Genomic DNA, 13,680 nt, shown 5'->3' on the forward strand with positions numbered 1-13,680 from the left:
GGTTCTTTTTATTTTAAAGTCAATGCCTTGTTTTGTAGATACTGTGCTTGATGAATCCCCTAATCAGTTGAGAGATTCAGCAGATCACCTGGAACTTGTGGATACAGCATTTTTCTTTGATACCAGTTGCCCTCCACTTCTGAGACCAGAGAGGAAAGTTGATGTCATTCTGCACTTCAATTACACTGGAGGATCACAAGCTAAGGTTAGATGGGTATATTAATTTTTACTATTAGATGGGTATATTAATTTTTACTATTAGATGGGTATATTAATTTTTACTATTACAGTGGAACCTCGGTTTATGAACACCTCGGTTTATGAATTTTCGGTTTGCGAACACCGCAGACCCATCTGGAACGGATTAATTCACTTTCCATTACTTTCAATGGGAAAGTTCACTTCAGTTTATGAACGCTTCAGTTTATGTACAGACTTCCGGAACCAATTACACCCATGCTTCGGGTTAAGTACGCTTCAGGTTGAGTACTCCGTGGACCCGTCTGGAACGGATTAATCCACTTTCCATTACTTTCAATGGGAAAGTTTGCTTCAGTTTATGAACGCTTCAGTTTATGTACTCTGCGGACCGTCTGGAACAGATTAATCCACTTTCCATTACTTTCAATGGGAAAGTTCGCTTCAGTTTATGAACGCTTCAGTTTATGAACAGACTTCCGGAACCAATTGTGTTCATAAACCGAGGTACCACTGTATTAAACCTTTTTGAAAGATAATCCAAATGTATGTATTTAAAACAATATCCAGAAATTAATAACTATTATTATTATTATTATTATTATTATTATTATTAATTATTAAAGTTCTAAACAATCCAGTTAATATCAAAATTCAAAACCAAAGGAGGTCTGCCACAACATGAGGATTAAAATGGTCTTTTAATTCATTATCAAAAAGATCTCAACTTTCCAGGGTTGGAGTCAGCTATTTCTGTAGTCAAGAAAAGTGCAATTTATTTCGGAAAAAATTCATATGCTCCTAGCCCAAATTTGGTTGCAAAAATTTACCCTGTTTCCCCCTTTTTAATACATAGTCATAAAGTAAGCCATGGCAGGGTTTTTAAGCATTTGAGAAATATAAGACATACCCCCAAAATAAGCCATACTTCCGCGCCATGGAAACCAACCCCCACAGGCACCTCCACTCACAGAGTCACTCCATGCGGCCAAGAGCTCTGCTTAACAGCTGATCGCGCTCCCGCCTTGCTGGCTGCATCCCCGTGCTCCGCTTGCCACCATCGCTGGGCTCACTGCTTCTTCCTTGCCTGGCCCAGCCAAGGAGCTTGGAGCACCCTGCAGTGGCAGGGGGAGCGCCTGAGCCAGTGGCCTCCGCCTGGCCTGGCCAAGGACGCCTGCTGCCCCGCCGCCCGGAACCGGTGGCTGCTGCAGTGCTGAGCACTCAAGAGAGCACAGCAGCGCCCTGAGCCAGCGCCCTGAGCCGTAAAAACCGTACCAGTAATTAAAAAAATAAGACATCCCACCGAAAGTAAGCCACCCTGTGTTTTTTTGAGGAAAAAAAGTTATAAGACGGTGTCTTAAAAAGGGGGAAACACGGTAAATGTTTACTGTTTACATTTCTCATGATTCTTATTGATGCTGTTTGATTTGATTTTTTTTAAATAAAAAAGGTAAATAAAAAAGAGGCAAATTGATATTGAATTTAAGAGCTTTAAAGTTAATAAACATGCCTTTAGGTTTAAGTTGTGTTTTTCTTAAGTCTGTTTAAGATTTGGTTTAGAAAAAAGTTATTTAAAAAAATAAATGTTGCTGAAGTCAGTTTCAAAGTTTTCTTTTAGCTCTTGTGGTTCCCTCTCATGACAAATTAAATGCCTGTTTTGACAGTATGGATAGTTTTCTGTATCTTGTTTTGCATCCCCTCATGATCACATTATGATTTCAAATGAATTTACTGCTTGTCAAGAACTCCATGGTTGGTTTATTCTTTGGCCCCTGCTAAAAATGCTTCATTTTGCAACCGTAGCCTTTAGAGCGGGCGTCTACATACTTCACAGAGCAAGGAATACCATTTCCCAACACTTTGCTGAATGATGAAGAAAAGAAAAATCTAAAGGAGTGCTACGTGTTTGAAGATGCACACAACCCAGATGCTCCCACCGTGATTTATTTCCCACTAGTGAATGACACCTTCCAAAGATATCTTGCACCCGGTGAGTTAATGGCAGTCAATATATAACAGAAAGAACCTTTATTTCAAGTACTTCATCCAAAACAGATTTTACACAACCCCATATTTCTTTGAGAAAGTCCTACTGGTTTTAATGAGAAATGTGTTTTGGTTTGTGACCTTACAGCTCAATCTTAATCATATTCAAAAGCAAGTGTGATAGAGTTCAATGATTTCCTAGCTAGCATGCTTTATCTTATAATCTGATACTTCATTTAAATCATTGCACAATGATTAGGGTGGATTTTTCTCAATTAAGATCTTAGACCATATTTTTATAGTGAGGTGAGTTTAGGTAGGCTTGGGATATTTATTTTTGTAGGGCAATTCCATGAGTACTGAAATCATAATCTGGGACTGGGGGGAATTTTATACATCAGAAGTTAAATTTTGGACATTTGTTTTCCAATCAGAAATAATAATAATAATAATAAATATGTTAGCCACTTTCTCTTGCTCAAGATAACTCAAAGCAATTTACAACCCAAAAAAGCTTTCCACATCCCCACATTTTATTTGAATTATATGAAAATTGCTATATTATTGCTATAATTCCACCTTTCTGCCTTAGCTGTATTTCATCAATAAAATCAATCACACAATTAAACATAATAAAACTATTTGAACATTTCCTGATCATACAGAATAACCATTTTCCTGTGTGGAATTGTTCTATGGAATCTAATCTTCTGAATGCTTCCTTTTGAAACATTCATTAATTTACTCATTTGACACTTTTGTAATTTTCCCTTCCTCTTGAAGCTCAGAATGGCTTTCTAGCCCCATAGAATAACTGAGGTAGATTAAGTTGTAAACTGAGAGTTGGAATTGGCCTAAGCCGTAGCTTCACATCTAAAAATCTGAGCTTGAGTACCCTACATCCAAGCCAACAGTCTAGTCTTTGAACCACACTCCCATCGGGTCAGGAAGGTTGCCCCCCCCCCCCCCCCCCGAAAATTAAATTTAGATAGAGACAGGGTTGCTGCCCTTCCTGGCATGTCTTCTGATTCCACTGGCTAAGTTTTGGAGATGAACTAGCTAAGGACTTGACTCCCTTTTCTTCTTTTCTCCTGTAGGTGTGGAACGTAGCACTGCTGAAATGTCACTGGGCAATGTTGATATCTCTAGTGCCTTTTCTCCATATTCCACAAGACAGGTTTCACTGCAAGACGAGGATTTCAACAAGCTGCTGAATCTAACTAACTACAATGTCCAGAATAATGCAAGCACAATCCTTCATGTTTTGCACAAAGTAGTAGACCAGAAGAAACAGGCCTGGTCATCTCAGGTTGCCTCATGAACACACCTTTCTTGTAGGGATGGGGGGGAGAAATAAAATTCAGTTCCCATTGAAAGGTGCCAGTTTGCACTTTGCAAAACTATATGCAAACCAAAACACAGCAAGCCTTCAGAATTTGCACTTCTCTGGATTTTGCAATGTAGTTCTCCAGTCAAGTAATCTATACAAAAATCCATATGCTAGGATAAATTATGCATTAAGTGCACATAATAGTGAAGCAATATATACAAAAGTGCATCACATAAGGGGAAATTGCTTTGCAAAAAGTGCACATTAGGCAAAAATGTACAAAATTGTGTCTTAGAAGAAATCTGCACTAAAATGCTGTTGAATTTTCATGAGTGCTTTAAAAAAAATGCAAACTGATGTTGGAAGGTGGATAAATGAACTTAAGACTGAGACAATGAGAAACTGAAATTGAGAGATTTGCCCATCCCAACTTCCTTGCCAGCTTAAGAAGAAAACTTGTAAGTGGGGAAGAGATCTAACAGCTGATCAAAATACTGTAGTAGTTGGTTTTAAAGGAACTCAAATAATTCAAAACTGACTTCTAATTTTTTTCTTAGTTTTTTCAGCATGGGAGACCTCACCTAGCTCAAGACAAGGACAGATAGCTCTTTCTCAATTGCAGTGGTTCTAGTATGTAATTGGCAGGGTGGGATGGGGAGTTCCATCTGTGCTAGAGCCCACAAAAGTTTGGATCATAGCATACAGACCATTGCAATTCTTTCCATATTTTCAGATCGCTTATCATTCAAATGTTTCCCTGTATCCATACATATAGATTCTTTACTATTCTTTTTAAACCAGCCAAGGTAGTTTTCTCACAGTATTTTCTCTAACTCATTTGAAGGAGGTGATTAATCTTCCATCTAGATATTGTTAAGACTAAAGTGTTGTTCTTAATAACTGTGAAATAACAGTCCATAACAAAACTTATATAAATGCCAGATTGAAATCATGGTTAAACAATTGAGTTACACCTTGGAGGGTTGTTTATCTCGCAGGCTGCAACCTATATGCCAGGCATCCCCAAACTGCGCCCCTCCAGATGTTTTGGCCTACAACTCCCATGATCCCTAGCTAACAGGACCAGTGGTCAGGGATGGTGGGAATTGTAGTCCAAAACATCTGGAGGGCCGAAGTTTGGGGATGCCTGCTATATGCTCTTATCTGGGAGTAAGTCCCATTGAATTCAGTAGAGCTTCTTGCTGACTCTGAGGAAACACGCAGGATTACACTGTCAAATCTGTCCTCTTACCTAATACTAATTCATTATTGTAGGCACAAAGTTACAGCTACTGTATTTAATCTTTTTTTTGTGTGTGTTAATAGGCTACATTTATCTCTTCCTCACATGTCTTGTTTTAAGAACTGGTTTCCTGTATGATGGTAGATGTATATAGTCAGCTGAAAAGTTTATGGTTAGGTAACTGCTTTCACGTGAAGAAATGCTAAAATCAAAAGCATGAACAAACAACAATAAAATTTTGTCACCTCGTCACTTCTTTATTTTTTCTGTTCATGAGTTTTGCTTTTCCTGCTGGATGCATGCACTGGTTTGAACTCTTTAATTAGCTTTGGAGTCACACACACATTATTAATATATTGTGTACTTTTTCATTTATAATCTGCCTGTTGCCTCAAGAGGCACTCAACTTCACACACACAAAGCTTAAGTATTTATTTTATGAGATCAGTTACTCACTGCAAGGTCCCAGTGTGGGTTACAGCAAAAATATACCCAACTACAAAATATTGACAACCATGAAATGAGAAAAGTGTTTTTTTTTAATAAAATAAAAACAGTTCCTTGCCTAAAACAATGTAAAATAATTCCACATATAAAAACATACTACAAACATTTAAAAAGTCTATATACAAAAAGAGTTTAAAATAGTTAAAATACAAAGGCTGACTCAGATTGCTACTAAAAAAGCTTGTTGGAAGAGGGATGACTTCAGGAAGCACCAAAAGGCTCGTAGGCATGGCTCCTAATATTAAACGGGAGAATTCCAAACAGCAGGTGCCACCACACCAAAGTCCCAGTTCCTATATACTGCAGAATACAGTGGTACCTCGGAAGTCAAACGGAATCTGTTCTGGAAGTCTGTTCAACTTCTAAGATGTTCAGAAACCAAGGTGCGATTGGCTGCAGGAAACTCCTGCAGTTTATCGTAAGCTGCATAAGCCACATCGGTCATTTGGATTCCAAAGAACGTTCGCAAGCTGAACTTTTGGTATTTGGGAGCCAAAACGTTAGACTTTCAAGGCAAAACGTTAGACTTGTCTCAACTTACTGGAGAACAACCATCACCCTCCAAACGCATTAATGAACAGAACATCGACCACCAACCACCACCGAAAAGATGTTACACAAAAAGGGACTCCACGTGGACCCCTCCTGATGGACGCAATACCACAGAATCCAAACGGGTGTGACCAGAAAACACCATCACTTACAACAAAATCTAAACCATGCTGAAAGGAGAGCCATAGAAAATCTCAGGAACAACCCAGACATTATAATTAAAGAGGCAGACAAGGGTGGAGCTGTCGTCATCATGAACAAAACTGATTACATCCAAGAGGCCCACAGACAACTCTCCAATACTGCCTTTTACATGAAATTGGACTCAGACCCCACACAAGCATACAAAAAAGAACTGAACAAGATTGTCAAGGAGCTACCCCTACACATCCAAGAACAGATCCTCACAAACACACCAGCGGAACCTCGACCAGGAACTTTCTACCTTCTACCTAAAATACACAAGCCAGGAAATCCAGGACGCCCCATCATCTCAGGTATTGGCACCATTACAGTGGGTGTTTCCGGCTATATGGACTCTGTTCTGAAACCATATGCTATCAGTGCTCCCAGCTACGTACGTGACACCACAGATTTTCTGAGGAAAATACAATCTTTGAACAATCTTCCTAACAATACTATACTAGCCACTATGGATGTGGAATCTCTATACACCAACATCCCACACAATGATGGTTTACAAGCCATAAGGAACACCATTTCAGATAAAACCACAGCGGACTTTGCTACCAAACTCTGCCACTTTGTCCTTACCCACAACCACTTCAAATTTGGTGATGACCTGTTCCTCCAGATCAGCGGCACAGCCATGGGCACCCGCATGGCCCCACAGTATGCCAACATCTTCATGGCAGACTTAGAACATCGTTTCCTAGACTCCTACCCACTCAAACCTCTCTTGTACCTACGATACATTGACGATATCTTTATTATCTGGACACATGGACAACAGACCCTGGAAACCTTCCACCAGACATTCAATGACTTTCACCCCACCATCAACCTAACAATGAACCAATCTATGCAAGAAATACATTTTTTGGACACTACTATAAAAATACAGGATGGACGTATAGACACCATCTTATACAGAAAACCAACTGACCGACAAACATATCTACATGCTTCTAGCTACCATCCCAAACATACCAAACAATCCATCGTATACAGCCAGGCCCTACGTTACAACCGTATCTGTTCCAACTCTACAGACAGAGAATCTCACCTAAGAGATCTACAGCAAACCTTTTTAGAACTAAAATATCCACCTGATGAAGTTAAACAACAGATCAACAGAGCCAGACTGATACCTAGGGAGAACCTGCTGCAAGACAGACCCAAAAAAGAAAATAACAGAACACCACTAGTCATCACATACAGCTCCCAAGTTAAAACAGTACAACGCATCATCAGAGATCTACAGCCTCTCCTGGACAATGACAGCTCCCTTTCTCAAGCTCTGGGAGGAAGACCTTTCATTGCCTACAGACAGCCACCCAATCTTAAACAACTCCTCACCCACAATAATACAACCACCAGACTTAACATGGACACTGGTACCAGAGCCTGCAATAAACCCAGATGCCAACTTTGCTGCCACATACACCCGGACAACATCATTACTGGCCCCAACAACATCCAACATACCATCTCAGGACTATTTAATTGCTCATCTTCTAACATTGTGTATGCCATCAAATGCCAACGGTGCCCTTCAGCTCTCTATATTGGACAAACAGGCCAAACCCTACGCCAAAGGATAAATGGACATAAATCTGACATCAGGAACCATAAGACTGAAAAACCAGTAGGAGAACACTTCAATCTCCCAGGACATTCTATACAAGATCTCAAAGCAGCTGTTTTATTACAGAGAAATTTCAGGAACAGACTGGAAAGGGAAGTTGCTGAATTGGAAATCATTACCAAGCTTAAAACCATGGAAGCACCTGGGATGAATAGAGATATCGGTTTCTTATCTCATTATGCATGATCAAGCTTTCTTTAGCACCTCAGCCCAGGACTAATTGCAGCCATCAGCAGCCTTTAACACCCATCTACAGGTTTACCACTCCCATCAGCCCATCTCCCATTCCCCCCCACCCCCCCCACCCTCTGTATATATATAGGGTCTGACACTTCTGTTTCTAGTGTATCTGAAGAAGTGTGCATGCACACGAAAGCTCATACCAAAATATAAACTTAGTTGGTCTTTAAGGTGCTACTGAAGGAATTTTTTTATTTTGCTTCGACTCAGACCAACACGGCTACCTACCTGTAACTAGACTTTCAAGGTGTTTGGGATCCAAGGTACGACTGTATTGTTATATTGTTAGGCCAATGGCCCATCTAGTCCAGCATCCTGTTCTCAGTAACCAACCAGATGTCTGTAGGAAACCTGCAAGCAAAACATGGGCACAATGGTACTGTGTCATCCTGTGGTTCCCAGCGATGAGTACTCTAAGGCTTTCTGTGGTTTCCAAGGCTATGAAACACATGTATGGTAGTATTTCCACTGCAAATGTATCTCATCCCACAAACTGAAATACGTATTTTGTGGCTCCAGACAACGTGTTTATTGAGCATTCATCCTGATTTATTGCATAAAGTTTTCATAGGGGTTAGGCTACGCCTCACCTTTATTGGGTGTTTGCCCTGATTTGCTTGCAGGATAAGTTACATAACAATAAGCATCCTGATTTGCTTGCAGGGTGTTTACATGCCATCCCTTTAATCATTCTTTCATTTCACATTTGCTTGTCGAGACCCCGAGGCCACCCCCTCACTGATGAATAAGACACAAGGACATGGATATTAGGTTAATGGTTATTGGGCAAATTTAGGCAACAACTTTATTGGTTACAGAATGTGAGTGGTATTGGCTTAGGCAGTGGAGTTGACCCGACTATATCTGACTCCTGCCCATCACACAGGGAGTCCAGTAAGGGTCAACCAGCAGTAGGGGGAGCCCCGTCGATGCAAACCAACATGAGCTCCCCCTGGGTTCCCGATGGAGTTGTGGCATGGCTTCAGACAAGATCCACTTCCCCAGATTCCTTAAGCTTGGAAGGGCAGGTGATGGCCACACCTCCCCTCCCCTATCATAAGATCAACCAATGCCTAACCGCCTAACCTTACAAAGTTGTGACGATTGCTACGAGGTAGGCGAAAACCAAATGGCCCATCCCAATCTGCCAAGTGGAAAAATTCCTACCAGGCCCCTCAACCGAGGTCCACAGCAAGGCCCAATGTGAAAACCTGAAATTGGGGGGGGGGCAAGGAAGAGAGGCAGAAGGAAGTTCCCTGGCTTGCACCTTGGTTTAAATGGGTCCAGGCCATGCCCCCCAGCAAGCGGATTGGCTGGCTGGAACTATGGCATGGGTGGGACCTCTGGGTGATACTCTGCCCCCACCCCCGGAGGGGAGTGGGTGGCCACGTGGTCCACCGCAACTCCTCCCCACTGGAAAGTGGAGCAGATTTTTCAATGCATTACCCCATCAATGGAGTTTTCTTGGCAGGGATACTGGAGTGGCTTGCCAGTTCCTTCTCCAGGTGGATCACGTTTAGTCAAAACTCTCCACTATGACCTGTCCATCTTGGGTGGCCCTGCATGGCATAGCTCATAGCTTCTCTGAGTTATTCAAGCCCCTTCGCCACGACAAGACATTGATCCATAAAGAAGGCTGATCGCCGAAGAATTGATGCTTTTGAATTATGGTGCTGGAGGAGACTCTTGAGAGTCCCATGGACTGCTAGAAGATCAAACCTATCCATTCTTAAGGAAATCAGCCCTGAGTGCTCCCTGGAAGGACAGATCGTGAAGCTGAGGCTCCAATACTTTGGCCACCTCATGAGAAGAGAAGAATCCTTGGAAAAGACCCTGATGTTGGGAAAGATTGAGGGCACTAGGAGAAGGGGACGACAGAGGACAAGATGGTTGGACAGTGTTCTCGAAGCTACGAACATGAGTTTGACCAAACTGCGGGAGGCAGTGGAAGACAGGAGTGCCTGGCGTGCTATGGTCCATGGGGTCACGAAGAGTCGGACACGACTAAACGACTAAACAACAACAACAACCCCATCAATTTCCTAACCACCCAAATTCTTTTGTTAAGAAAAAAAGGATTTGTTGCAATAGAGCACATGAATCAACTTTCATTGTGCAAACCAGAATTTACAGTACTGTATGTGATTTAAAAATATGTATTTCAATGTAATTCTTCTGTGTGCATTTTTTTCAGATTAATGCAGAATGGATTTATAGGTGAACACATGTGAAAGTGACAGACTGGAATAATATAAAAACAACAACAACAACAAATATTTGTACCCTGCCCATCAGAACGGCTTCCAGCAAATATAAAAGCATAATAAAACATCACACATTAAGAACTCACAGGGCTGCCTTCAGATTTCTTCTAAAAGTTGTATACCGGTAGTTACTTATCTCCTTGACATCTGATTGGAGGGTGATCCACAGGATGGGTGCTCTACAAATACGGCCCTCTGCCTAGTTCCCTGTAACTTCTTGCAGTGAGGGAACCACCAGAAGGCCCTCAGAGCTGGACCTCAATGTCTGGGCTGAACAATGGGAGTTAAGATGCTTCTTCAGGTATACAGGGCCAAGGCCATTTAGGGCTTTAAAGGTCAGCACTAACACTTTGAATTGTGTTCGGAAATGTACTGGGAGCCAGTGTAGATCCTTTAGGATGGGTGTTATAAGCTCCCCATGGCTACTGTCCATCACCAGTCTGGCAGCCACATTCTGGATTAATTGTAGTTTCCAAGTCACCTTCAAAGGTAGTTGCACGTAGAGCACATTGCAGTAGTCCAAGCGGGAGATAACTAGAGCATGTACCACTCTGGAGAGACAGTGAGCAGGCCCCATTCAGCTGCACTATCCACACCCAGTTTCTGGTACAGAAGGTCCCCCTTCTACTCACAGTTCTTTCTTTCACATGACTCAAATTATTAATTTTTTGCTGAATCATAGAATATTAGAGTTGAAAGGGACCCCAAGGGTAATCTAATCCAAACCCCTGCAATGAAGGAATCTCGCCTCCAAGGTAGGCAAGTCCACCACCTCTCATGGGAGTCTGTTCCATTGCTAAACAGCTACTGCCAGAAAGTTTTTTCCCGAATGTTTAATCAGAATCTCCTTTCTTGCAGCTTGAAGACATTGGTTCAAGTCCTACCTTCCAGAGCAGGAGAAAACAAGCATGCTCCCTCCTCCATGTGACAGCCCTTAATATATTTGAAGATGGCTATTGAAATATACTCGGAGTCGAGAGTGAATTTCACTCGATATTGCACCCTGAAGGTCCCCACCCCCATAGTAGGGACCTTACGTTTCTGGAAGTCCCGGAGGGTGAATGGGGCCGGCCTTAGTTTGGGACCCCCATTAGGGCACAGTTCCCTTAATGTTCGGGCCGAGATTATGGATAGAGTTGAACCCGTGTCCAGCTCCATGCGGCATGGGGCTCCCTCTATCTGTACCTCTATATAAATTTTCTCTGTGCTGGGATGGGGCAACTGGAATACCTGATAGTCCGTGATCTCCGTCGAGTTGCCTTGGTGCATGGTGCCGTGTGACCTGGGGCTCCTGGGTCGGTCATCTGATGCTTGTCGACGTGTGAGTCGAGCCCGACACACCCGGGCGATGTGTCCTAATTTTCTGCACTGCCTGCACTCTGCGTTGCGGAAACGACAGGTCCTCCTCTCGTGGTTCTCCCCGCAGCTTGCACAGTTCCCTCCTTCTCGTCGAGGCTGCTGTGGTGTGTGTGCTGCTTGAGTGCGCCGCTGTACTCTGTGTACTTCCTCCCTGTCAGATTCGGATTCGTCGGTGAGGTCTTCGTGGTAGACCCTCGGTTGGGATGGCGGGGCCGGTCGTGCCTCTTGCGTTGACCTTTCGGCGGCTTCGGTTGCCAGGGCTTCCTCCAGAGCAATCTGGAACGTGAGGTCTTTTTTGGCGTAGAGGCGTCGTTGCAACATCTTGTCCCTCAGGCCACCGACGAGGCGGTCACGAAGCATGTTCTCCAATTCTGAGAAGTTGCATAACCGGGCGGCTTGGCGGAGGGAGGTCACAAACCCAGTTATGGTTTCCCCCGGGGCTTGCCGCTTTGCGTAGAAGGCATTTCGGCAAGCTACCACCGAGGGCTGTGGTGAGAAGTGCTCCTTCAGCCGTTCCATTATTGTTTTGTAAGAGACGGTAGCGACATCTCTAGGTGCAAGGAGAGCCCGGGCGATTTCAAACGTCTCCTCTCCACAGACGCTGAAGAATGTCGCCCTCTTCATGGCATCGTTGGTGACTTCTTTCGCTTGCAGGAGGAAGTTGAAACGGGCGGCGTACCCTTCCCAGTCTCCCAATGCTGGTTTGAATGGCGAGAAGCTGCTGTCGGTTGCCATTCTGGGTTCCTTGGGTCCTGGAGCTGAAGCCTGGATGCACGGTGCGATGCAGCGGTGCAGCAGGTGGCGGTGCTGCGGTGCAGTGCGTGGTGGCGGTCAGCTCAGCAGGATCCCATCCTCGTCGCCAGTGAAATATACTCGGAGTCGAGAGTGAATTTCATGCTCTTTATTCAGCTCATAGTCATCAAGGAGAAGAGAAGACGAATGGCTCTTTTCCCAAAACCATCTGCTTATATACATTATTTACACAATGGGCCTTGCGTGATTGGCTACTTCAGGGCTACACCTGTGGGCCAATTATATTGTGGATTGACTTCTGCCTGCAGCCTGATTGGCTGCTCCTACAGGCCAATCAGGTAGCAGATTCACTTCTGCCAGCCGCCTGATTGGCTGCTCCAGCAGGCCAATCAGGTTGCGGATTCACTTCCACCTGGAGTTGGATTGGGTAGCTCCCGCTGATTCTGAATCCTATTGTTCTAGGATTCAGCTCAGTACATAACAGCTATCGTATCTCCTCTCAGCCTCCTCTTTTCCAGGCTAAACATACCCAGCTCCTTCAAGCGCTCCTCATAAGGCTTAGTTTCCAGACCCTTGATCATCTTGGTTGCCCTCCTCTACACATGTTCCAGCTTGTCAACATCCTTCTTAAATTGTGGTGCCCAGAATGGGACACAGTATTCCAAGTGTGGTACTTCTAATTCCCTTGACCTGGACACCATACTTCTGTTGATGCAGCCTAGAATGACCGTTTCCCCCAACATAAAGCGGAGGCGCATTTTGCGCAGTCGCGTGCAGCCCCCCCCCCCGGATCCCTGAGGCAGTTCTGTGAGTTTGGAAGCTGGCTCTGCCTACCTGAGGCTGGAGGCTGGAGTCACCGCCCACTCAGTCAGCAGACCAATCCAGCCAAGGGGAGGCGTGCCATGGGGTTTGGCCAGGTAGGCTCAGGTAGGCTTACCTGCACACAAAGAAGAGGAGCCATTCCTGGGAAGCAGCTAACGGATTCAGAGCTTTCCCACCCTCCACTCCCTAATTTTATGCTTGATTCACAGGTTATTTTCTTCCACAGGCTGCTTGCTTTACAGGTTTTTTTTAGTTCCACAGGCGTACACGCACGCAGGCGCTGCTACGACCGGCCGCTGTTAAAGGGCTGGAAAGGAATTTCCCTGCATTGGCAGGTTTCGCCTTTCCCGTAGCAATTCGTCACAACTTTGGCAGATGCAGGCCTTGGGCGGAATCCTTTAGTCATTCACATAAAGGGGAGGAGCATGGGGGCGGTGACCCCCGCCCTATTGCGGCAGCGATAACAGGGTTCCCGTAAACGGGGCACAAGGGGGGGGCATTTGGCGATGCCAATTGGCTGTTATTGCCCTCCCCTTCCAGCGGCGGCGATCGAGGGGGAGCGGGCTATCTGCTTGAACATATGTTCTCCAGAGTTAGC

At 44.1% G+C, this 13,680-nt stretch overlaps 2 protein-coding genes across 2 annotated transcripts in view; one reads left to right on the forward strand and one right to left on the reverse strand.

The window, feature by feature from the left end:
- The window catches only part of LOC118083582 (cytosolic phospholipase A2 epsilon), a 42,417-nt gene extending 37,127 nt beyond the window's left edge, over positions 1–5,290 (forward strand). Inside the window, exons 18-20 of the mRNA XM_088670397.1 lie at positions 39–205; positions 2,002–2,188; positions 3,282–5,290. Coding sequence (XP_088526523.1) covers positions 39–205; positions 2,002–2,188; positions 3,282–3,505 — 578 coding nt within the window. The 3' untranslated portion in view covers positions 3,506–5,290. The remainder of the gene's footprint in view (positions 1–38; positions 206–2,001; positions 2,189–3,281) is intronic.
- Positions 5,291–8,584: 3,294 nt separating this feature from the next.
- Positions 8,585–13,680, reverse strand: part of LOC132591998 (uncharacterized) — a 452,388-nt gene continuing 447,292 nt past the window's right edge. Inside the window, exons 2-3 of the mRNA XM_088675001.1 lie at positions 11,186–12,744; positions 8,585–8,622 (exon numbers count right to left, since the gene is read on the reverse strand). Of these exons, the coding sequence (XP_088531127.1) occupies positions 8,585–8,622; positions 11,186–12,242 (1,095 nt within the window). The 5' untranslated portion in view covers positions 12,243–12,744. The remainder of the gene's footprint in view (positions 8,623–11,185; positions 12,745–13,680) is intronic.

The sequence above is a fragment of the Zootoca vivipara genome, chromosome 1 (genome assembly GCF_965207765.1).
Source record: "Zootoca vivipara chromosome 1, rZooViv2.hap1.1, whole genome shotgun sequence".
In the NCBI taxonomy this organism is placed as follows: domain Eukaryota; kingdom Metazoa; phylum Chordata; class Lepidosauria; order Squamata; family Lacertidae; genus Zootoca; species Zootoca vivipara.